Consider the following 26,981-nt stretch of genomic DNA (forward strand, 5'->3'; position numbering starts at 1 on the left):
TCTCCGGACAGGTTAAATTAAAATGCTAAAACAATTACAAATCATAACTGAAAAGAGTTCTATCAGGCATGTTGAAAATAGTGCAAATATTACTTATAGTTAATTGATGTTGTGAATTAAACTCTCTCGTCTCCTCAAGACAACATGAGTGTTCAGTACACGTCTTTCTAACAACAATCCTTGCATAGGCATCTAAGTAATATTGGCTCTATTTGCAACGTACCTGATAGAACTCTTAGTTACGATTTGTAATTGTTTTAGCGTTTTAATTTAACCGGTCCGAAGACCTGAAGATGTCCAGAAAATTGTAGTGGTCGAAACCGGTCGTCCTATGTTTACTAAAATGGATTGTAAGTTTAAAATTTATTTCTACGACCCTGTTTGAAATGGACTCACATGTGCAACCCATTCATAATTTCCTCTATTAGAATTTACTTTTGTTAGTACGGTAACCATTACAATGCTGAATAGTATGAGTATGAAACGTATCCCTGTTTTACTCCGTTTAGCATAGCTATTAAGCCAGCCGTTGTGTCGTTGTATAGGACTTGGCTTTCTGTATCACTGTACAGTTCTTTGATGAGATTTATTATTTTTTCTGGTATTCCTATTTCCTATGTTTACTTTTTTACATATGCTCACACATATGGCCATATATGTGAGCGTATCGAAGGCTTCTTGAAGTCCACAAAGCATATATACGAAGGGTGGAATTCCTGTGAGTGTTCAACTAATTAACTGTGTTAATTTGGTTTATGCATGATCGGTTTGGTCTGAAGTCAGCTTGTTCCTTCCTTAACATTGGTTCCACACTATCTGTCAATCTGTTGTTTATAATTATTGCTATTAATTTATTTATGGAATATTTTCGCTTGATTTTTACCTAGTTTTCGACCTAGCCTTTTCAGTCAAGTATCCAAGGTAATGCATTTTTCTATTTGTTACAAGTTTATCATTAGGCTAAGTGGTTCCTGAAACAGTTGTCTATTAATAAAAAAAACCTTTATCACAAATTTTCTGGCCCATTTATATTTTTGGTATGTTTTGTTAGTCATGATCCGGGTCTGACATGAATTGGCAAATGATAGACTGCCAAATAATATTATTCACTCCTTTTGGGATATTTTGAATATATGAATGATTTTAGATTTAATTTCATAATCCTCAATTCGAGCTCCTTTTCGAAAAAACGTACACTGAGTACCACACCTGCGCATTAGTTTCTTACCAAATTTACTGCATTTTTAACCATCTGGAAATTTATCTTCTTTCAAAAATTTTATTAGATATAATATTTAAGAGTTTTGAAGACCGAGAAATCAAAAGTTTGTAATACATATTTTCTTTTTTAGAATAACCAACGAAGTAGCAGTGATATCACTTTTAAAGACGAAGACTCTGCAATCGAGGGCAGTGGATATAATGGAGAGGTGACGCACGACCTGGAATCAAGTGGTTCTGGTTTTGGACCAGATGACGAAGATGACCATGATAACGATAAGCAGGATAGAATAATAGGTTCGATATAGTTTCTTAATATATTACAATATCTAATTTCAAGAATTTGCTTTATATGTGGGGTACTTAATTAATGATTGTTTTAGAACCAAAAATAAATCAACCTCCAGAACCAAGTTTCCCTAGAAACATACCGGAACTGGAAACTGAGAAAGACAAAGACAAAGAAACTAAAGGTTCGCCTAACACTACGTTGGATCCAACTGTCAGAATGAATTCAAATGATCGTCCCACTTCATTCTTTACACAACCTGGCATGATGGCTGGTAAGTTTTACGATATATGTATATGTTCTATAATTTAATGAGGTGATAAATGTATGTAATTTAATAGGAGTATAGAAATAGCTGTCTCTTATAGGGGAGAATTAAAGAGATTAGGATTTATAACTGTTCTGAAATTTTCAAAAAGATATAGTGAAATATAATGTATTTTACAACGAATGGCTAATATAGTAGGATTTCTAAACAGGACTCTTGAGGCTCTGATGGATTTACTTCCTCTACCTCTTAAATATAGAGCAGGAAGCCATGATGGCAGCCTATCGTCTCAACTGTTCTGTATACTGGTTGGAAATGACTGCTGGGATGGGCCATTGAGACATTTAAAGACGAGCCATCGAGTGTTGTCCTGTGCTCTCTATGGTACAGGACAGCATGACCACTCAATTTGAGTTCGCATCCTCCTTCTTGGTTCAATTTCCTAACCGCGATGGGTGCATGGAACGAGAACCAGGACTGATCCGTCGGAGAGGGCTCATCTGGTTCACAGATGGGACAGAATAGACGAGTCGACAGTTGCTGGAATATACGGTAGCGGAATCGGTTTTGAGTTTAGCCAGGCTCTCGGCTCCCATACATCAGTCTTTCAAGCCGAGATATTTGCAATCCTGGTATGTTCTCACGAGATAAAAGATATGGCTTACTCAGGCAGAACCATCTCTATCTTCTCTGACAGTCAAGCAGCCCTAAGAGCTTTGGAAACACCCAAAATCAGCTCTAAGTTGATTCTTGGTTTGACGTTGCGCTGACCAATAGAGTTAAGTTTTTATGGGTACCGGGACACACAGGTGTGGAAGCGAATGAACAGGCTAGCAAGTCCCTGGTTCGGGTCTCTTCCTATGGGACCCAAACCTGTGATTGGAATTCCCTTCAGTACTGGTCGGGTAGTCTCGAGGAGCTTCTTTTGCGGAGGTTCCAGAACTCCTGGGTCAGTTGTGGAGGTATGAGACAGGCTAGGCTCCACTTTGTGGAGCCTAACTTCTCCTTCTAGACCTAAGATGCTCTCTGGTGGTCAGTATGCATACTGGCTACTGTAGACTCAGGCGGAACCTCATCTGCTTGGATTGGTGGATGACCCACAGCGCCATCTATGTGATAAGAAGAAGAAAACTTCCTCACATGACCTCTGGAAGTGCCCGACATTGGCCTATCAGAGGTAGCAAATCCAAAAGAGGTAGCTTATGCAACCGAGCCAAATTAGAGGTTACCCATAAAGAGACATCTGACTTTGCGAGTTCACAAGATTACTAAAGGATTAGACGTTCGGAACGGCCTGAAGAGCTCAGATTAGGAGCTTCTAGCAGATATGGGAGCCAAGAGCAGCCTGGACCCCAGAAACGCCGAAGACCAGTTCATTATGGGCTTAGTCCATATGATAGGAGCGGTACGACGGACCTGCCTTAGGACGTAGTGTCTGAAGGAGTCGTAAATGAGCCGTCCCGATCTGCCATAAACCACATATTTCAAAACGTCAAGCGTCATTTAGGAGAAATACAAGAATCGTGTTTCTGTTATGTCTACATAATTTTTGTTCCTAGAGAAGACCTTTCAAATATTACTGACTAGCTTGTCAAATATTTTGAAGAAAATAATCTTTATGTTCATCCTCTACTCAAATTCACTTCGTAAGAAGACGAACGGTTAATTCGCCTCTAAAACTTTCTAAAACAATTAATGTATACATATTTGTTAAATTTACTTCACATTGTAACTTTATAAACGTCACATGTTTGTTATTCTTCTTTAAATAATTATTTCAATTTATTTTGATTTTATTCATCTATTAATTTTATCTTTTTTTTTACTATTTTTATTTTAAAAATATTTGGCGATCAATTCTTCATTTAACTTTCTATTCATTAAATATTTTGTTATAATCTAAATTCCAATTTTCATTTTGACTTAATATTATAATTCCTTTATTCAGACTCCATTATGCTCTATGCCGTGAAACATAAAATTTTTGTGCCAGGCGTCGGTCGACAAAGTATAACTGCAAATTTATTAATAATTGTTAAATTTTTTCTGGGTTTTTTTGGCCTAAAATAAACTTTTCCTATTCCCCTTGTTTGGTGGATCTTTCTAAAGACCTCATGGTGTACCATACAGATGGATGACAACTGCAGCAGCATAGCAGATATATGCAGAACTCAATAGTTGCTTAGAACTACATTGGGCTCGATCCCGACATCTCCACCAACCTGAAAGCTCCTCTTTCAGCTACAATCCATCCAGCCAGTATTAGAAGCCATCAGCAAGTTGTGTCAACGACATGAAGCCATAAGTATTAATTTAAAATTTTTGTAAAGCTTTTGATTAATATGATTAGTTGATATCTTAATAGATAGTTTATTTGTCCCAGCCAAACTCATTTTTCAGATTTACTTCTAAGATAAGATGTTCTCACACCTGAGAGACTGAGTTAGACAAGGCCTAAAAATTGGCTCCCAAAGAAAGTTGTGAGTTTTATTGTTACCCATTGGCATCCACAGTTTCTGATGGTTACACGTGGGCGCCAATGTGTAACCATCGAACGATCCATCAGAAATGGTGGGTGCCAATATGTAACAATATAACTACCTCCGAAATTTGGGAGCCAATTTGGAACAATAAAACTCACAACTGTCTTTGGGAGCCAATTTTTAGGCATTGTCTAGCTCAGTCTTTCAGGTATGAGAACGTCTTGTCTTAGAAGTAAATCTGAACAATGAGTTTGGCTGGGACATATGAACTAATATTACATATTTATTGTGCATAAAAAAATATAAAGAAAATTTAATATTAAATTAAAATCAAAGAAAATCTTGTCTAAGGCTTTACAAAAATTTGAAATTTATGCTTATAGCTTCATGTGGTTGAGAGGACAACTTGGTGACGGCTTCTTTTATTGGCTGGATGGATTGTAGGTGAATGAGTACAGGTTGGTGGAGATGTCGGGATCGAGCCCAATGTAGTTCTAAGCAACTATTGAGTTCTGCATATCTGCTATGCTGCTGCAGTTGTCATCCCTCTGTATGGTACACCATGAAGTTTTTAGAAAGTTTCACCCGACAAGGCGGACGAGGAAAAATTTATTTTAGACAAAAAACCCAGAAAAGATTTAACAATATAAATTTATTTTCAACTGAAAATCCAGCTTAAATAATTAAAACACAAAAAAATAGTCCACCTCTCCAGAATTGAAGTGACAACTGACAACTATACTTTGTCGACTGAAGTGTGTGGCATAGAAATTTTATGTTTCATGGCATAGAAATTTAATGTTTCATGGCATAGATCATAATGGGTTCTGAATAAAGGAAGAATCTTAAGTGAAAATGAAAATTGAAATGAAATTGAAAATGAAAATGCACCATACGTTTTCGGTAGAAATATCGATGTGGTTTTGTGAAATACGATTTTTTATTAAAGTTATTCTAATTGTTGCATCACTGACTAGAAACCCCTTTTTGGGACTTGGTCTGTTCCAGGATTCTTCTCCATTCTGATCTGTTTCGTGCTTTTTTATCCAATTTTTGATTTAGTTATTTACTATTTTTATTGGCAATAAGCCACAGTTTAACTTTACAAAAAAGTTTTTTTGTGATTTCGTTTTCCACTGGATATCGTTCTTAAAATACAAAACATTAATAGATTAAACAAGTTTTCTTTTTGTTACTTGAAAAAAAATTCTTCTAATAATTTAATTTTATCTGACTCATTCATATTGACAATTCAGACATATATTATACATTTTAAAGTAGACGACTTTAAAATGATATTGTCAATATTTCTTGGAACGACTTTATTTGAAGATTATTCATTCGATTACATGAAATCAACTTTAACTAAGAATACCGTCAGAAAAATCGTAGCATGTGATTTGTCTTTAAAAAGAAAACCACATGCAATGATGACAGTAAAATTCCCGTGTTAGTGAGCCGATAGTAACGTCAAAATAAACGTGCAGTTCTAATTTTCACATATACTTCTGCTTGAAAATTTAACAAAATGTCTGTAAATTTAAATATGTCTGGATGTGATTTATAAAAACATTCGTTAAATTTCGAGTGAAATTATTCACATGCGTTTGTAGTAAATATAAGAGATGATGAATTTGAAGCCCACATGTATGGTGGATATGTTGAATCTTCACCAACATCATTTGGATCTAAATAAGAAATGCCGAAAAACTATATTCCCAGGACAAACCTAAATTTTGAATTTTTCGGTACCAATTTTGTGTTAAATAAAATTTGCAACAAAAAATAATAATGTCTGGCCACACTAACTGGCTGCATATTGAATTGCTATTTCAAAATCAGAAATTATTCGTTTCGGTTTGAAATTTAAAGTTAAATCTGTACATATTGTTATTAATGTTTCAAAAGTACTTTTGTACGATTGCTGTAATTTATTTGTTAACAAACAAAATAGTAGGGGAACATAAAAACCATTTTTGTAGCCATGTATAATAAACATCTGACAAAAATATTTAGAACAGTATTGAAAAGTTCCATCTACATTACACAAAAAGTAAAGAATTGTGAAACCACTAAAAATTGCGGAATTATTTTTCGTAGATAATAAAAAGTTTTCACCTGTATTTGTTTTAAATTTAAGATCACTAACGTAGAACTTCTTCCTGTGACTTGGGCAATGATGGTGTGGATTTTTGTCTTGCAGCATAGATATTTCTTCGAATGCAAGAAATGTCTTTCGTTTCGCTGAAATTTGCCTTCCTCAATTCCTTGTGGACAATCTTGAAAGGTCTTTCACATATATCTTCTATAGCTTTCCTCTTTGTAGAATTACTAAAAATTTGCTGGTCAACGTGGATATCAGGAGCATGATTATGCTCTACCGATGCTTTTTCAAGAATAACGTAATTTTCATCACCTTCCTTTGTGTACACTTGTTGTTGACACCCTTTTTTGATGCATCACCATCTAACTTTTTCATCTTTGGAGACATGGGCCTTTGAATATTTATATTGATTAATTATTAATAAAAGTTCTCCCCTTTGACTAAACATAGTCGTTGGATTCGCCATTTAAAAGTTAAACACTCACGGACAAAACTATACCGTAATACTTTCAACTGAAGTGAATAACTGAAAATATTTATATTCTTACTTTCAACTATTGGCCAAAGTGGTTTTATTATTATTTAAACAACTATTTTGTATATTCTTTTTACACGACAGTATTAAAACAGAAAATATTAGATGTTGGCACTTTAAAACTATTTAATTGTTGTCATCTGTGTCATAAATGTTGTTACCAAAGTGATTATCATCATTTTCATTGCGTACAAAAGTACCTGTAGCTAAAGTTGTTCCAGTTTTTGTTTCGTAAGATAGGCTTAAGTAAAATTCATGTTATATCGGTATTGCAAGAGTTCCATCAGGTCTTCAGGTCTACTTTTTGTATTTAAGCTTAGGCTTTCCAATTACTGGTTGAAACATGAGAAGCTGATAAGGAATTCTACCTGCTTGTTGTTTCTTCATTGGCAATTTTTGGTAAGGCATAATACCTTCTGCTGATGTTGTCTTATTAAAACGAGTGTCTGGGTTTGCTTTTTCATAATGCAATATCTGCGTTCCTCGTATCCCTGGTACATTTTTCCGGAAGTACTGATTTAGTAATTTAAGATTAATAAAGTATGCATCCAACTTAGTCACATTAAATTTTTTACTTACTAAGGCTGCCAGATTTATCCAGTCTTCTGGTTCATAGATATTACGGTGGTTCTTCTTCTTTTTAAGTTCTATGATTCCAAAATCTTCACATTCATCTATTCAGATCATATTCATTGTAAGAATGTCCAGCGACGAGAAAGTGGTGATCAACAGTTTCAATTTTGGTATTCTTAACAATATAAAGACAAAATTTGACAATTAGGTGACTTTTGTTTTGCCTCCACAGTTGTCACTGGGCGTTTTCACTTGTTAGGTTGTGAATATTCAAATTGTACGTCCAGAGTTGGTGCAAATAATAGGCCTTTCAATTTGTCACATAAGGTGTCGGCATCATCTTTCGCAAACCAAAGCATATCGCAACTTGACTGTCATTCTTTAATAATTTGCACTTCTTTTAGCTTCTTTAGCTGCCTCTGCCTTCCTTAAATGAAGTTTTTTTTCAACTTCCGCTGCTTGCTTCTCACAGGTGTCGGTATGAGGTCTGTGAAAGCTTAGATTGAATTTTATTTAAATATAAATCTGTAAAAGCAATATTTTTCAGGTTCCACATTTTTTGTTCTCTACAAAATTTTTCGTATAGTTTATACATAATTGGCACATTCAAGTCTGGGTTTAGGTATCTTTGGTTTTGAGATTTAGCCCTACTGCAATGGCTTGAGTAAGTCGGAATGTTTCTTATATGCTCCATAATTATCTCCACTTTGCTTGTTGGAATTTTGTTTGGCGGTTCCATCTTTCCTCGTTTGTTATTCCTTACAACATTCCTTATCCTTTTGTTAGAAATGTCAAGAGTTTAAAAAAAATCCTTGTACACTCAATGACCACCCAGGTTATAGTTACATGATATGTCTTTATGACTGACTGCTGTCGCTTTCTTTCTCATGGCAGGCTGCAATTCTAAGGCACCATTTAAAAACGATGTCTGAAGCTCCCAGTTACCTAGCTTCCAATATTTATTAAATATTGATTACCTCTGTTCGTAAGGAATCCTTCCGTTGCAATGAAACCTACAGCGGTGATTATATTCACGTAAGTTTTTTGACTCTGTTTCTCAATTAAAACTCTTAAACTTCTTAAACCTCAACCTTTCTCTTAAGGTTGAGGTTTAAGAGGAAATGTGTTGGACGGTCCAGGTCTCCCTTGTTCTTCTGTATTATCTGAAAATATCTGTCATTCCTCCTCAGATTGATTAAATAATAACTTTTAGCGTACCTGAAGAAGAATTACGAGATTGTTCATCATCATCAGGATTATAATCTCTGTCTATTACAGAATCATGGCCTACTCCAAATTGAGGTCTCTCACAGCTGCCAATTAAAAAATCTTATACTGTCATCATTTGCATCTTCATGATTCTGTCTATTACTTTCCTCGTGAATAGAATATATAAAACGAATCATTTAAAAAAAAGTGTAGAGTTGTCATTTTTATTATTACTGCTATATTAATTCTTTCATATTAATAAACTAATAACTAAATCTAAATAGGACAGTAAGTACAAATATCTAGTAATTACACCTTACCTGCATATTGTAGGTTAGATTGAACTTCTTCCTCACTTTTTTCGTTTTAGGAAGAGTTTTAGAAATTATTTTATTATTGTAACACATATATTATACTTTGAAAAACACCAGCAGTAAAATAACTTATATTCTAACCATTTACGAAATAAATATAATCAAAATCGTTCTTAATAACACTTATGTCAACTACAACTAAACTGTGATGATTCATGGTATAGGGAACTAAGTGCCTTTGGTCCCCTAGCGTTTGATAAGTTTGAACTTATCACTACTCAGTGGTTAAGGGGCACCACGCTAGATGGCAACACGTATCAAAACAATCACTTGGATTTATTCACCTCTAAATAGATTAGTATTATCACAACTCATTCATGCACCAAACTCATTTTTTTTTTTTTTTTCAAAAATGTAACTTAGACCCCTTGTCCTCTAAGGTCCTCATATATTTTATTTGGGCCTGATTGATTTTAGTGTCATTATTTTGTGTAGCTCGTTCTATTTGATTGAATGCCTCTATTATTTCTCTTCTTGACCTTGCCATTATGTCAACATGATTTGTATACTTTATTCTAATTGTTTATACGTTAAAAATAACAGTTATTTTACAAAACGATTTTTGGTTATAAAAATGATTTTTTTTTGTACTTATTAAAAGTAAAATTGTTTAACTTTCATACGGTTTCATATGTTACGACAAAAAAGTAGTACAAATTTCCTCTGGTAAACAATTTACTTAACTTTCAAACTAATTGATGCATCGGGTTGAAATTTAAAATTTTTGTTAAGCAAAGAGTAAGTTGATTTTTACAAAAGATATAAACAATTAACTAGTTTGCCTTATATTGCCATTTTTGGAGCTACAAATTAATTTAAAAAAATTTTATATGTCGTTTTGAAGGTTTTTCTATTTCTTAAATTGTTAATAATTCAAAATTATGCCGAAATTTCTGCAGAAAACGTATAAGTTTGCTTACTGTAGATATAATATAATTATCAGAAAATCTTGACAAATACCTGGATATTGAGATGCCCTGAAACAAATTTATTTCCCTGGACTATCATTTCTATTGCCTAAATTATGTCCAGGTGAATTAATTTTCTGGTTTCTCAAATAAATGTTTTCTATCATTCTTTTTATTTATATTTATTTATTTTAATGTTTTGTGCTACTGTTTCGCTTTTTATTACCATGTACACCTTCTGATCTTATTGTTAATGTCTAAACCATGTCTTCTTTGATGATATTAAAAGAGAAAAAATATTTACACTTATAATCAAATGATTGCATATTTCCTATTGTTTATTTTTAACGACAAGGTTAAGGTAATAAAATCTTAACCATTTTGAAGCGTAGTAGAAATATTTTTATTAGAACCATAATAATATATATTAAAAAACTAAAATGTATCGGTATCTTATTTTAGATTTCTTTTTAACTTTAATTTTAGTTTAACAGATTACATTGGTAAATGAGTAATTTTGTATTAGTGTAATGGAAATCTAATTTTCGTAGTCTTTATTTTCATTTTAGAAACTTTTTGTGCCTATATAAGTAGGTATTGCAAAAACGACATGAAATGTGTTTACTAACATATCCTATGCATTAATTACAAGAATATTCGGAAAGAAAGAAATACATACAATACGTAAACTTGGAATTTTTAGCGCAATAATTGTCTCACATCTGCAAGTGAAGCATGGACATTATAGAAAAAACGAGTAACACAAATAACAGCATGGAAATGAAATATCTTAAAACGATTGCTGCAAATACCAAAATGTATAGATCCAAAAATAAAAAAATTAGACAACAGATAAATCAACATTAGAATATATATATATATATATATATATATATATATATATATATATATATATATATATATATATACATATTCAAAATATTCGAAGCAAAGAGAACAACGAAAAAAAAGCAGATCAAGAAAACAATGAATAGATAAAATAAACGAAATTTACAATGACACAATGAAACAATGAGGAAAGACGATCGAAGAAACGAGAGTAATGAGTGCCGATTGGAAAAACTGCAAGAAATAAATAAATAACGAACATTAAAATAAGCAACCGTAAGCGCGAAATAATAAATACGCGGCTTTTGGTAACCAACAACCAATTAACAGCCAATCGGACCACTCTTCTTCTTCTTCTTGTAGTGCCTATCCGTTTCGGATGTTCCGTTCGGCGACCATCATGGCAATCTGTATTTTGCAAACTGCTGCTCTAAAAAGATTTGTGGTTGTTGTGTTGAACCACGTACGTAGATTTTTCAGCTAGGAAATCCTCCGCCTTCCTGGTCCAAGTTTTCCTTTAATTTTTACTTGTAGAATTAATTGCAGCAACCCATATATCTCGCTGTTCCTCATGATGTGACCGAGGTATTGGATTTTGGCTGTTTTTATTGTGGTTAACAACTCTTTTCCTTTTTGCATTCTTAATAAAACATCCTGGTTAGTAACGTGGTCGGTATAGGATATCTTCAGGATTCGACGATACAGCCACATTTCGAAAGTCTCAATTCTCTTGCAGGTAGCGTCTGTGAGATTCCACGACTTAATTCCGTACAACAGTATAGGAAAAATATAAAACGGACCACTCTACTGAAATAAAACAACGCATAGGGAAAGCAAGATCGGTGTTCGTAAAGGTAAAGTCTCTTTTAAGAAATTATGATTTACCAATTGGTAGAAAAATCTCTATCATTAGATGCTGTGTGTTTTCTCCGTTATTGTACGGAGTAGAAGTTTGGACACTTTCTGAATATTCTTTAGGAAAGCTCAACGCTTTGTAGTTGTTAAGGTCCTAAACCGTCGATAAAACTGGCTCCATTACATCGGAATGAAGAAATAGTCAAAACATTGCATTGTTTTTACTTTGGTTCAATAATCGGCTTCGCTCAGGTCCAGGACATTTTTAAAAAAACTTGAGCTAGTTTCGTTCAAAGTTATCGCAATAACTGAAAATTTATAAAAACATTTAAGCCTCGTTAAGCATTCGATTTGCAATTTGGGCAAAATTTGTCATTATGGAACAAATGGTGCCATAGGTTATGTGTGATTTAAATGCGCCAATCTTCGAGCTCATAGCGCATGTTGTAGGCATCTTCTCGCTAGGTTTTGATCGTACAGAGGTACAAACATGGAATCAGATCACCTATTAATAATTGCCAAATACTGAATAAACCTACATGAGGTCAATCCTCTCTAGGAATAATCAAAACGATCGAAAATATCTACCAAAGCAACACAATAAAAGTAATATTACAAGTACAATTGAAGCTGGCAATGAGATAAGACATTGAGTCCTCTGTTGTTCAACCTGATCATGGATGAAATATTAAAAAAAGTAAGAACTAAAAAAGGGATACCAAATGGGAGAAAAACAACTTAAAATAATCAGCTATGCAGACGATGCAATACTACTCTCTCAAAGTGAAGATGATTCACAACGTATGCTGCACCAATTTTGTATAACCGCCAGAAACTTTAACATGTTAATTTCCCCAAAAAAGACAAAATGTATGGTTATAACAGCAAATTAACTAATACATAAATTGAAACTGGAAGGTCAGATAATAAAACAAGTGATGGCGTTTAAATATCTAGGCATCACACTATCTAACTACAAAGGCTCGAAACAGAAGTGGAAAATCAAGTAAATAGAGCAAGCAGAGCCGCAGGTTGCCTGAATGAAACAATATGGAGAAATACTCATAAAAATATCGTTAAAGAAATGAAAGGCAGAATTTACAAAACAATCATCAAACCAATAATGACATACGCGTCAGAAACACGAACTGACACATAGAGGATAAAAAGAATGTTAGAAACAGCAGAGATGAAAACACTTAGAAAAATTGATGGTAAAACATTATGGAACAGAGCTAGAAGTACAGATATACTAAGTAGATGCAAGGTGGAGAACATCAAGGACTGGGTAAGAAATAGAAGAGTAGAATGGAATGATCATATAACCCAAGTCAATGTCTTCGTTGGTCAAAGCTTCTATTACTGCCTAAGGATATATAGAATCGAAAGCCTTCCGAAATCTATGAAGTTTAATGCTAGGGGTATTTCATGTTCTGTAGCTGTACGCATTAGTTCTCAAAGCGTATGGCTTAGATACAGGGTATTGAGTCCACTTCTCAAGCCAGCTTGCTCTCTTGGCTGTGCAGCATGTACTGCATTTGTTAATCTGTTGTTGATATTTGTGAATATCTTGTATATGATTGGTAGTAGACGTACAGGTCTGTAGTTTTTGATATCCTCTTTGCTACTTTTTTTATGAATGAGACTTATTTTTTCTGTATTCCAGTGGTCTGGTATGCATCTTGATCTTGGGCAGTTCGTAAATATGCCTTCTAAGATTTTCCAGGTTTTTTTACCAGCGTATTTAAGCAGTTGACCTGTTATGCCATCAATTCCAGCTGCTTTACCGTTTTTCATTTTTGTAATTGTCGATTCTACTTCTTCCGGAAGGACTTCTGGTACACCTTCTTGGTTACTGATTGCTTCTTCAAATGTTTCAGGGGCTTTGTATAGTTCGCTGTAGAATTTACCCACGAGTTGTATTATTTCAGTTCTGTCTGTAATTCTTGCGTTTTCGTTTGTTAGAGCAACAATTTTCTTCTTCCCAATGATTAATGCTTTTCTTGTTTTCTTATAGTTTTTCCTGTTTTCGATTGCATTTTCTATCAGTCTTCCATTATATTTTCTTATGTCTTCCTTAATACTTTTTCTTATTGTCTTACAAAGTTCTGTGTATTGTATTATCTGTATGTTGCTACTTTCTTTCATTTCCTTTCTTTGTTTTATCATTATTTTGGTTTTATTAGACAGTTTTCTATGTTTATTTTATTGTTGCGGGACTTCGATTTCTTTGGCACTATCAAGGATGATTTCCATTAATTAAGAGCTTTCGATTTGATCATGTAATCTTTCGTCAATTGTCCTTTGGTAGTGATCTGAGTTTTCTTTTAGAATTTTAATATGTATACGGGTTACTGTTGATTTTGTGATTAATTTTATTCTTTCTAGTTTCAGATCTAGAACAATTTTTGCTATGATTAATCTATAGTCGCTACATGTTTGAAATTTATTACACTCTTTTATTGTAGCAATCTTGTTAGTTAGAATGAAGTCAATTTCGTTCTTAGTGGTTCCATTTGGTGCTACCCAAGTCCATTTTCTATTCGATGTTTTCTTAAGAAATGTATTTGCAATAGGTATTTTTTTTGGCAGATGGCCGATTGCTGAATTTAAGAAAAATCTGCAAAACATTGAAAAACGAGTTTTGTGGTTACGTAGTAACTAAGGAAATACGAATCACGTGGTTTTGTTTAGCAAAGCAGCTCCTCCCAGTAAACATTTTGGCCTCGTTTGACCTTCAACCATGACTGTATAACTTCACAGTGTCTTAACAATACAATTATACCATTTTTATCCTTGGTACTTTGACGTTATATAATCATGGTTGAAAGTCAAACAAGGCCCAAAATGTCTCGAATGTTTGCTGTGGGATTATACTGGTTTTTACATAAAACATAAATTACATAAGCCGTAGCATGTCACGTGGGATCTATCTTAAAACAATTCCAGATTTATTCACTTTCTGGTAAATTTAATTTTTGTAGAAAAAACAATATTATGTAATCATCGAATAATTTTTGTCAGTACATTTAGATATTTCCGTAAGTGAAAAAAATTATTGAAATTTATTTGAGTAATAATTACAAATAAGATGAAAATGTGAAATTTTCAGAGGGAAAAATTTTCCCTGTTGACATTCGATATGAAAAAAATTGTTATTGTAATGACGCTGTTTTTCAACTGACTTACATATTTTAGATTTCTTAGAAATATTGTTCTTATAAATAAATAGTAACTCAATCTTCATTCACTTAAGAATTAGCATAATCCCTCTCTTGATCATTATTTACTTGTATTTCAAACAATTGCAAATTTCTTTGTTAGTTTGAAATAAATATTTTTGAGCAGGTAAAGAATTACGAATTGCCGTCTGAATGCTGTATAAATACAATAAGTAATAAAATATTTCCAAATGAATGAACGTTTTCCATCTATTAGTGAGAATTAACCCTTAGGTACATTATCAAAATGACTCTTTTGTTGACGTACCATGGTCATCAAATTATTATAAAAAGGGATTTGTTAATGATTAGAGAGATTAGTAAAATTTTGTTTATATTGCATTAGCTTTTCCTATTCTCATAATTTTCTACACAAAAAAGAATAAAGAAAAGTATGATTATTTTTATTAAATTTTAATTTGAAAAATCAGTAAACGTTTGAAATTAATTTAAAATGTGTGTAGTAGGATAAATACATTTTTTAGCGTTTACATATATTTTCAATACTTAGAATTGTTAAAAAAATATTCAATCAATAAATATTAGGAAACAAGACTGGTATACACTACATAAAATATTTTATAAAACTAAAAAATATAACTCAAAATCAAAACAGCAACTTAATCTTAAAATGTAAATAAACAAAAACACGATATAAAAATGATATTGAATGATCCAATCATTCAATCCTAAAATTAGAATTTGTGAAACTTCAACTATAACTAATATTAACTTTCATTGAAGAATACTGCCGATTGAGATCGAACTGTACCGATCGTAAGTTCTAGTACTTGGCATCGCTTGCAACAATGTCGCTGTTCAGAGAATTAAATTTCGGAAAAATTAAAATATTAGAATATGATGTACGTGCTGCCATCTACAAAAATTGTTAAACGTTAGTTTATTTGAATGCTACTAATTTTAACTGCGGCGTGAACAGACCTTCTTAATACTTTAAATATGTAATATAAGGGTCATTTGATCTGTTCATATGGCTAGTTTCAACTACTCTTTACATGGTTTCACTGATGATGGTCCGGTAGAACTGTAAACGTTCTGATACTTTGAATCCTTTTTGGATGGTTTAAATTTTATAATAAATAAATTTACACCATTTTACACCAGAGGTTTTTACTTCACTGTATGTTTTTTAACTGTGGTATACAGCCAACCACTGGGATTTTTCACTTTCAATTTTTATACTTCAATTCCTTTCTTCTTTGTTTTTTGTAGAGCTAGTATGTGAACGCCATATTTACTTAAATCTTTTGACAGTTATTTTACCGCTCCTATTAAAACCTTATTTAGTCTGATTCTATTATAGTTAATGATGCGAAATATAAAATTTGTATTGTATAATATATGTATTTAAATAAATAATGCCCTAATTAATTTATATGATTGTTGTAGCTGTGGTTGGTGGCGCCGTTGTTGGATTACTATGTGCAATATTAGTAGTGATGTTCATCGTTTACAGAATGCGCAAAAAGGATGAAGGTTCATACGCAGTAGGAGATCCCAAACAATCGCCAAACTCAAACTCGTACAGCAGAGCTACAACAAATAAAGAATTTTTTGCCTGAAAGTAGTCCTACTAAAGAAATTTTCAATAATGTGGAAGATCTGACATTGCTCATTCAAGAAGTTCAAGTAAAAGATATGAAAGGGATCTTCCACTTGAAGCTTCGCGACATTACATACATACGCACATAATGCAGTTTTACAAATTACTTTTTGTTCAATTTCGTTACAAATTTTCTTATCTGAAAACTGCCCTAATCATTGAGCCGCCAGTTTTATTTGTTTGAGTTTTTAATTTGGGAGATGTACATAAATATACATATATGGAATGTAACAAAAGTAACTAAATGTTGTACGTCCATTTTAATCTTGAGTTTATAGTACATTTTTCTTTAATTTTGACTATTTTAATAAAATTTATCTTTTCCTAAATGTACTATAAACTTAAATTTTACTTAAGTACCTAATATTCAATAAATTTAGGAGTAGTTTTATTGATATTTTCCAAAATTGTCTAGGAACTAAGCTATCTATGCTTATTAATGCAACTATTTATGCTTTACGTTATTTAAAGACATATAAGTAGAGTACAGCTGAGTTTATGACAATTTGATATTGTAACCATAAATTACAATTTGACATTTGCAGCTAAACCCCCACTTTTAACACATCTTAATAAATTCTCAGTGATAAAAGTAATTGGTTCAGTATTAATTTATACTTGATTTGCTTTAACTGCACATTATGGCGAGGTGTGACTCCATTTCTTTGCAATCGCAGTACTTGTCCATTTTTTTATTTGTACTAATTAGCATGTAAAAATACATTCCTATAAGCCAGATTCACAGAAATTACAGTCCCTGCTCACAAATCATTAATTTAATCACGGAAAAAGTCGAGTTACTGCACACTTTTAGCACATTCTTTGACTATCTGTTAAGTTTTTGATAATTCAATCAAAAAGTGCCACCATTTCTAACTTAATTATGTAGCATGCTTATTTACTAATTGTTATGTAACATATTGAGCAGCTATGTATCACTGTGAAGATACTTTTAAGGTGCTTGAAATTCAAAAAACTGAAATTTTTATGATGAGACTAATAATTTGAGCAGGAATTGGCACCAAAATCATCGGCACGCTATGCAGTTTAGCCAGCATGATGTGATGATGAGGCAATTAACTTTTATAGTAACTAACCTGTACGAAACAAGTGCTTTATAGGTTTCTATTCAGGTACATCCATGAAATAGACCATCGTATGCTATTGTTTAATTCATATTTTCAGCGAAATAAAATGTGGGTCTTTTTCAAGCATTTGGAACACTTTGGATGAATTTAGATCTACATTAAAGGGTTTATAAAAAAGAACTAATATATAACCATCATGTAATCTTTTTAATATTGGTAAAATTGGACACCGTCGCTATGGTAGACTATATTTTATTCCTTTTTTGGATTATATCAAAAATTTATTTGATTAAGTGTATCAATGTGACAAACTTTGATTGTTTTACTTGCATTGGATGCATCATACCTCGCCATAACGATGAACGAGTAGTTAAAATGTGTTATATATAGACGAACAAATCCGTCGTGTTATGTTAGTAGTTAGTTAGAATGAAACTAAATGTTTGAATAATCAATTCGTGTAGTGGTGTACGTTTAATTCCATTCGCAAATTTACTCTCAAGGCATTCATCGACTGTTAAAATATTGAATTTGTCTCTACGAGGAATTGACTAGTTTGGCAGCTTATCCCAGTAGATTACACATGGCATTTGTTCGTCTAACTGATCTAACACATATTTGACTTTTATATTGAGACTGAATTCAATGATATTCTGTTAAATGTGAATTTTTTTTTGTTTGTAAAAACTGTTAACCATTGCATTTCGTGTTTTTAAGGTTATTTTAATAAGAGCAAACTGTAGCAGTAAATTCAGCAAAGAAAGGCAGTGGCGCGTAGTTCATACATGTATTAAATTGGTATCACGAAAATCATGGATCCAAAGCCTTTTTGCTTCATTGTAAACTCACAGGTGTTACATTGAATGTGTACATCTGTAAGTAAAGTAGAATCCGGTGGTTGGGGTTATTTACTTTAGGTAATTAGAACGAACCATATTAATTATTAATTTAGAAAAAATTCAATTAAAAGTTTTTTAAATAAAATTTTTAAATTAATTTAAAATTAAAAATTTGGTTTGTCTCAATTAAATAAAGTAGAATATATATAAATTAGACAAGAAAATAGTTTCAGAACCACATCCAGGTGTGGCAATTCAGTTCCGTAAATTTGTCAATAAAAGCCAAGTTCCAATCTCCCCCTTAAATCTGCACAGCATTGCTCAAACTGTTGGAAGCAACCTTATTACTCCTCCATAGTTAACATGATCAGCAGTTGTTTTTTTTAACCTCTCCTCTGTCACTCCAGACATCAGGATAGCAGGGTCGATTAAGACAAAAAATCTCTCCTGATGCCCTGCTATCACTCGATTTCCATTCTTCCTCCCACAAATTCATCGGGAAAACCACACCCATACGAACCACCAAAGACTTTACTGCCATCTCCTTCGCGTCGTCTCTCATTCATTTTCTCCTATTTAATTCGTACATACTGCGATAATCCAGCTGCTCATGCCCACAGTCCATCCAGCTTCGAACACCCTCCCACCTATGCGCAGTTTAAGATCCCGTTATATGCCACATTCCACAGTTTAGGGTTCAGGACGGAACCCTGCAAGACTCCAGCCGTTACATCCACCTTCACACCATTTTATACCACAATCTTCCTCTCGGAAAGATAAAAAGATAATCAGCGACCACGTTCCTCAGATGCCCCAGATAGTTCCTTGCTTCCAACTGCAATGTATTGAAAGCATTTCGGACGTCAAAGAGAATGAGGATTTCCCATCAGTGATCAGCCCCAATTCCCCGTGCCGCCCTAAGCACATCGGTCACCGCATCCACTGCCTCCAGACATCACAATCACCTTCTCGATACGTGCACGTAGCATTCTCTCGTACAACTTTCCGACGCAAGGAGCCACTTTCGCCGCCACAGCCAGTTCATCCAACGTAAAGGGAACCCCACACACAGCCTCGATGTCTTTCCGCACACCATACCACTGTCCTTGTGGAAACAGTTCGGTGACTGTCTTCATCTTCTGGTCCAATAGTATCTCTACGGAGCACAGTTGTCGAAATGCTTAATTCAATCTTATACCATTCACCCCAGATGTCCTCGTCCAACTTACCACATAGTCCCCTCCAGTACCTCTTCTTCTCGGCTCGGATCCTCCTATTCAACTCCTTCTTTCTCGCACGGTAAGACGTATTCACACGTTCCACCTCTTCCGCGTGCAGCGTGCAATCAGCAGCTGCCTTGATAACGTCCACAGTGCCATGATGAGTTCCCTTGAGGTGCATATTCATCTTTGGGAATAAAAATGTACAGGGAGCGCTAGTTGGAGGGTGGGTTTGGTAATGTTGGATCCCCTTTCATTGTGTAAACTCTTGCACAATGAAAGGGAATATGCGGGCGCGTTGTCAAGCTCCTTGTCGTGTCTACTAAAAGTTTGCTCTCAGGAGCTTCTCCTTTAACCGTTTCGCCTATTTAAACATGCTATGAACATCAAACTTGACTAAAACATAAAGGAAGGTTCGCCTTCGCAAACATATGGGTAGGAATGACGCAGTGTTGGCCGTTTCCCGAGTTAAAACTCAATTTTAGGAACTTCATTGCCACCCTCATATGACAGTTATTCCTGTTTTTCGTTCACTAATATGTTCTGCGAAAACTCAAAACAAGTCTACTCTGAATCGTCAATATTTATTAAAAGAGTCTACCGTAATCATATGTGCAGCTACTTTTACTAGTTTGATTCAGTCTAAACTGTTAATAAATCATTTTTTAAAATCTTGTATCGCATACAATCTTTGTGTATGAGATGTCCCTCGCATATTCCGAATTACTTTTCATCTTTCATTAAAATTAAATTTTAAATATAAGTTTCATCCATATATCTAGAAAAATTTAAAGAAATTGGTCTTTCCTGGTATAACTAGCTGAGACCGTACATATTTCTTATCACATCGCAGTTAAACCGTTGGTTTATTAATATTTACTATTAGTAAAATCTTAGGACTATCAGTCATCGTAAATACAGAGTATTTATTAAAATTATGTTTATGGATCATTATCTTAATGATATTTATTTACATTCCATTTAAACTATCTAAATACTAATGACAAAAAGTATTTATATTAAACGTTATAAGTCTGAAACAATGTTTGCACGGCAATGTAAGAGATTATTTGGTGATAGGAATGTTTAGATGAGATTTATTAAAAACACGATTTGCTTTGTTGTGGTATCAGTTTGGAAAATAGTATCATAATGACAGCTAGAACAAAAACGGCACCTGTAAGTTATTTTCGAATTTCACAATAGTTTAAGTAAGTACGTTTAGTTTTTAGGAAATGTTAAATAACTGGAGGCACAAGTTTTTTTTTAGTTCTTGTATATTTTTCATGTTTTATGATCTGTATTCTGGCAATTCTGCACATATCCAGTGTTTTCATATAAGAAGTAAGCCTTGCTTAAAATTGCAATAAACCTAAATTAATAAAGGTTCGTACTGCTTCATATTGTGCCATGTTTGATCCTAAGGGATCTATTTAAAACAAAAAGTACTTTAACACAATAATTAGCTTAATTTACCAAGACATTTAGAGTTATTTGGTCCATGGAACTCAAATCAATTCAGATTATTCGTAAAAACCATTCAAAAAATGACATGCTTCTGCGCAACAACAGTTCATTGCAGAGTTTTGGATCTGGTCTTTGTATCATTGCAGAAAGTTTATTTTCTGGTCCTGATTTTGGAGTTGTTTCTAGACTAGACAAACAGTTTATCTTAATCACCAGTCACAGACTGTTAAGTCCGCTCAAGTATATCCTTCTGTGTAACACTTCTTATGACGAGGACACCACGTAGGTGGATTAATCTCAAGTATAAACTGAGCCATTTTTCAAAAGTTCATGTTGATTTGTTTCTAGAATAATTTCAACTCGTATAGACATTCCTTGCTTAATGAACATTAAATGCTAATTGTATATTAGGATTTCGGATATTTGGTTTGCTTTTAATGTTCTTGTGGGATCTATGTACTGAATGATTGAGTACTACTGTCAAAAGGCTACAATATATAACCGATAAGATCTCCTTTCCTAAATAAAAACTTGTCATCTACCTATCAGTTTGATACACTAAAGTCAACCACAATTTTCACTGCTTAGGTAACCTTGAAGAAGTATTTAACTCAAAGCGTATCTACTATATCTACTAGGTTTTAATTCCTGAGAACAATATTTCAGTTGAACGACTTTATATGTACTGGAACTTGCCTCGTTCATGATATTCACCTAATCGTCTTTATCTACACTTGTTTGTATTCACAGTAGCTTGTGCCTCATCTATATTTGGTTTTACAGTGTGTATGTACGCATTGTGTATAAAATTATTTATTTATTTATTCAGAAATAATAAAGATCGACGTGTGCCGACATCCCAAAACCGATTCTGAATCAAAGACCTCAATATGGCAGTTAACTCCAGAACATAAAATAAAAACATTTTTTTTTAATCATAAATATGTGTGCTCGTATACAACCCCCAATTATTTTCTGAACAAAACACTTAATTAAGGTACCTTCACATTGATTTTTTTTGTTTTACTTACGAAATCTTGCAAAATGGCGGACGGGTACCATTTTGTAAAAGTATTTGAAATGTAATTGTATGGGAAGTAATGCTCAATTTTTTAAATTTGTCATTACTCAGTATGTTTCTAAAATTTTTGTGCGACTATATGGCGACTGTTTAATTTACAATGGTTACAATCTACAATGGTAAATATATGGAATACCCGTAATAATTCAGCTTTTACGATAAACCCTGGAACAAGTTTATTGCTTTTACTAGCTACTCATATTTCGATAAAATGAATTTGTTTTTGTTGACAGCTGTCGAAAAAATATTAATTGCCATTTTTCTTAAATGAAAATAAGTAGCATGTGATACATCATTTGAAATATTTTGTGTTACTAAGTGTTTTCTGAGATTATATATGTTGCGTGCGACGTTTTAAAATGACGATCGTTCAATAAGTTTTATGGCTCAGACAATAATTGTGGAGGTGAATTTTACACACACACTATATTTATATTTTATGATTTATAATTTTTTACTTTACTGGTATACTGTATGGTATGTATTTAAATGCCTTAAAAATTTAAGGTATGTGAATTGAAAGTTATAATTGATGATTGAGATATATTTTACTATTTGATAGCAATTATTTGTTCTTTTTAATTTTTTTTATTAATAAATTTATAAGTATATTTAAATTTGAGGCAGTCGGAGCTAGTCATGGCAAAACGTACAGGTTCCAATGCATCTAGCATGCCACTAGTGATCATTGCATTTGGCGTAACACCAATATAACTAATGTAAGAAGACAATAAATTTGTTGTAGAAATATATACGGCAAATAAACCAAAAATTAATGACGTTGGAGCCAATATATTCTGCTGAGTTAGTCTCGCTGCCACAAATTCAAATAAAACCAATAGTTGAACACCTGAGTGTAGATTTCAATGTATAAGTATAAGCAGCTATTATCAAATTGGTGACAAACAAACTGTTCTATATACTGAAGTTTTGACAACTGTTTTATAGTTATATTTGTCTCTTTGTTGGAAGATTGTAATAAACAATACAGTCTTTTTGACCAGTTGAAGTTAGCTTTATGAAATAGCAATTTAAGTCTGTCAATGTCAGTAACACAATATTTCGGTAAACTGAATTTTTCCTTCCATTAGAATTACTGTTTTGAGCAAAAATATGTTTTGACAATTTTATTAGAGATTACTAGGGGTATGTGATCGCGAGAGTTTTCGAAGAGAAGGAATATGAACGAATTAAATTAGTTAACATTCTAATTGATTTTTTGGTACCTTTAACAATTGAGATGATGAATGTGTTTGCGTCAAGTTGGCTGTGCCAAATTTCTCTATTGTGTATAAAATTATTTCCTTTAAAGTTATTTGCACGTTATCAAATTTTGACGTTGACATTTTCGCGTAGGGTTGCCTTATTGTCAGGATAGTAAAGTATGTAGGAAATTATGAAATAGTAGTGTCATTGATGACGTGGATTAATTTTAAAGGAAACAATTTCGGTTTTACTGCAGATTCAACAATATCTTTTTCTTTAAGATAACCTGTAAGGTTTGTTTTGCTGTAGTTTTTATACTATAAGTAATAATTTTACCACGTTTTTTATATTTTGATTGAAGTCTTGACTTGATGTGTAGAGCTACAATCGGAATACCATCAAGAAAATTGAAAAAATATCTCACGATCTCATATCACTTGACAGGACGTGATATTTTTATCAACATATTCCTCTACTTATTTTATAAATTAACCCCTTTATTTTAGGGTATTTTACACATGGCCTAACTGTTTAAAATATTGTTATATTTAACAACATTGTATCCACATAGCACAAAAAAATTTCGTTAAAATCCAAAGAAATTTTGTTCGATTAGGAATAAAGCTGATTTACAAATTTAAAACTATAATCTTCATTTCCTAGATGAAAAGCTTGATAATGTTTGGTATTAGCACAGAACATCAATCTTATATAGAAACTTTCTTTTGGCTATATTGGGGTAATTAGAATGCCAAAATGCGATGGCAATCAGTCATTCATAATAACGGTTAAGATTTATTTATACATGTTAGTCATCTCACAGAGTTAACTACCAAATTGTAGGTTACATTTGTCTACCATGCTATCCCACTTTTCCGCATTGATTTGTACATTTTTTATGTAAAAATGTCTTACTGACGTTCACAAATATTCTCTTGAATTAACCAAAGGTTTTCCTTTACTTAACGATATTTTTGTTACATTTATTACGGCTTATATTATTACCCTTATAATTATATCAGTGTAGTCTGCTATCTCGTGGGCCTATGGTATACACAGAAGGTAGCAGAGCCAGTTCTACGCTTCAACTGCGTATTTTTACCTCTCGTTTTACCCAAGATACTCATTTTATTCAGGGTAAGTCGACCTGGGGCTTATAGATATTTTTAAGTATATCTAAATGTTTTTGACGGCACTGGGGATCGATCCCCGCCCTTCTGTGTGATAGGAACTCCCCTAACGCCTGAGCTATCCGACCCATTGAATTTTATAAGTTTGTTGCCTCAGTTTTGTTTTCAAATCCTTATAATTCAATATTATATCGAAACCATTAGTAGTAGAATTCAAAATCGTCCTGCCACTACATAAACACCTTAAAAATCTTCCTAAATTGAGTTTTATAAGCTTGTCTGCTCAATGAAGATTCAATATTATAGCGAAACCATTAGTAGCATAATCCAAAAATCATCCTGTCACTACATAAAGTCTTTAAAAACCTCCTGAATTGACTTCTCTGTCTACTCTGTTTTGTTTGAAAATCCTTTATAATTCAATAGTAGCAGAGTTCAAAAATCGTCCTGTCACTACATAAAGTCTTTAAAAACCTCCTGAATTGACTTCTCTGTCTACTCTGTTTTGTTTGAAAATCCTTTATAATTCAATAGTAGCAGAGTTCAAAAATCGTCCTGCCACTACATAAAGGCCTTAAAAATCTTTTTCAATTTAGTGTTATAAGATTGTCTCCTCCGTTTTGTTTGTAAAGACTTCTTAATTCAATATTATGTACATCTAAACCATTTATAGCAGAATTTAAAAATCATTCTACCACTACATACAGGCCTTGAAAATCTTCCTAATCTACTTAGTTTTGTTTGCAAATCGTATATAATTCAATTATATCGAAACCACTAGCAGCAGAATTCAGGCTCGAACTTTTTTGAGTTAACCTTGCCTAGTCAAGAAGCCTTGAATTATTCGCGTAGTAATGACTTTGATTGTTACTAGGCTGAATTGACTAGCATGTTTAAATATTCAAATCATACAAATAAGGATGTGTTTATGCGCTCTTCTGTTAAGCTTGGTGTTTTGGCTATTTATTATTGCTGATTTACATTGTCAAAAAGAAGTAAATTGGTTTAATTAAATGTAAAATAAATACCTTAAGGAATTACTAAAACATATAGGATAAATGTATTAATACTTCAATTTTTCACAGAAATAGTAAACATTTTTGGGCAGCACGTTTTGAAACGTTAAATTAAACTGTAGCAGCTTTGATAAAAATCTGTTTTGTTTAGGTTGTGAATCGATAAATATTTAAAAACTATAATATTTGGAAGCATGGGCATATTTGAAATGATATTTTGAATAGCATTATCTGTATGTTCTCTACATCCAAAAATAGTGGTATTTATGTCAGTTATATTATTTGTTATCTTTTTCACCGAAATATATTTCAGTGAATAAAGTACATACAACTTTATTTTGTAGTTATGCTTAGTAATTGTTATGTAGATTTTAATTCTTAATTCCTAACTTGTTAGGTTGTTTAAACTACTTAAAACTCATTTAAAAATTCTTTCTGGCATCAAAAATAATCTCAAAGTGCAATATGCTAATTGAGCGTTTTAAGGCCCTTATTTGACTTATTTTCAAATAATGTTAGAGCTTAAACATAGATGTGTTATAGAGTAAGCTCCTAGTAAGAATTAATACTGCGCAAGTAATGTAGAATCCATGCAAAGATCTGATATCTACTTATACATTTTCTATTATGGTTTCTCTGTACATTCATGATCTGAAATACCGCGGTTTGTTCTCAAAATATACAATATTCAGTGTGCAGCATGCAATAATAAAATAGTTTCAGAATCATATTAAATTCCGTTGTAGTTCCAATGTAGTCTTAAAAACTTGCGCGAATTTTTCTTATTTGGGACGACTTACTGTAATGCCAAAATTGGTGTATTTATTGACGATGATATTGTAGTTCACACGATGTAAGCTTCTTAACATTGTTCTTTGAAGTGTCATAATGAGACATCTATGTTTTAACAAAAAATGACTTACGATTGTTTAGTTGTGAATTAAGGATTTTTAACAAATAGTCGATGCAGTAATGGTTGCTGCTAACTTGAAGTAATTAAATCCATTGAACATTTTTATTTTTAACGAATAACAATATTTATATCAAAGATAAATTAATTACTAAAATAACTTTTTTATTAAACGGATTGTAGCTATTCGAGATTCAATTGTATATTATTAGAATAATGTTGTACAATCCAGTTGTAAATATATAAAGACGTATAAATGTTTTGTTTTATTTATCTTTACCTCATTTTCGCCTCAGGTGTAATTTAAGGAAAAGTACATTTTTTAAGATTTCTTTAAAATTTATCAACAGGGTAATTGGAAAGCGGCGAAAAATGTTAAGCAATGTAATGGAATATATATATATATATATATATATATATATATATATATATATATATATATATATATATATATATATATATATATATATATATATATATATATATATATATAATCTCAAATCGATCGGTC

At 32.5% G+C, this 26,981-nt stretch overlaps 1 protein-coding gene across 1 annotated transcript in view; it reads left to right on the plus strand.

Annotated features, from left to right (window-relative positions):
- The window catches only part of LOC140452499 (uncharacterized), a 70,284-nt gene extending 43,557 nt beyond the window's left edge, over window positions 1–26,727 (plus strand). The window contains exons 2-4 of the mRNA XM_072546802.1: window positions 1,353–1,518; window positions 1,605–1,784; window positions 16,300–26,727. Of these exons, the coding sequence (XP_072402903.1) occupies window positions 1,353–1,518; window positions 1,605–1,784; window positions 16,300–16,472 (519 nt within the window). The 3' untranslated portion in view covers window positions 16,473–26,727. The remainder of the gene's footprint in view (window positions 1–1,352; window positions 1,519–1,604; window positions 1,785–16,299) is intronic.
- Window positions 26,728–26,981: the final 254 nt, after the last annotated feature.

This window comes from Diabrotica undecimpunctata, chromosome 10, assembly GCF_040954645.1.
Source record: "Diabrotica undecimpunctata isolate CICGRU chromosome 10, icDiaUnde3, whole genome shotgun sequence".
Taxonomy (NCBI): domain Eukaryota; kingdom Metazoa; phylum Arthropoda; class Insecta; order Coleoptera; family Chrysomelidae; genus Diabrotica; species Diabrotica undecimpunctata.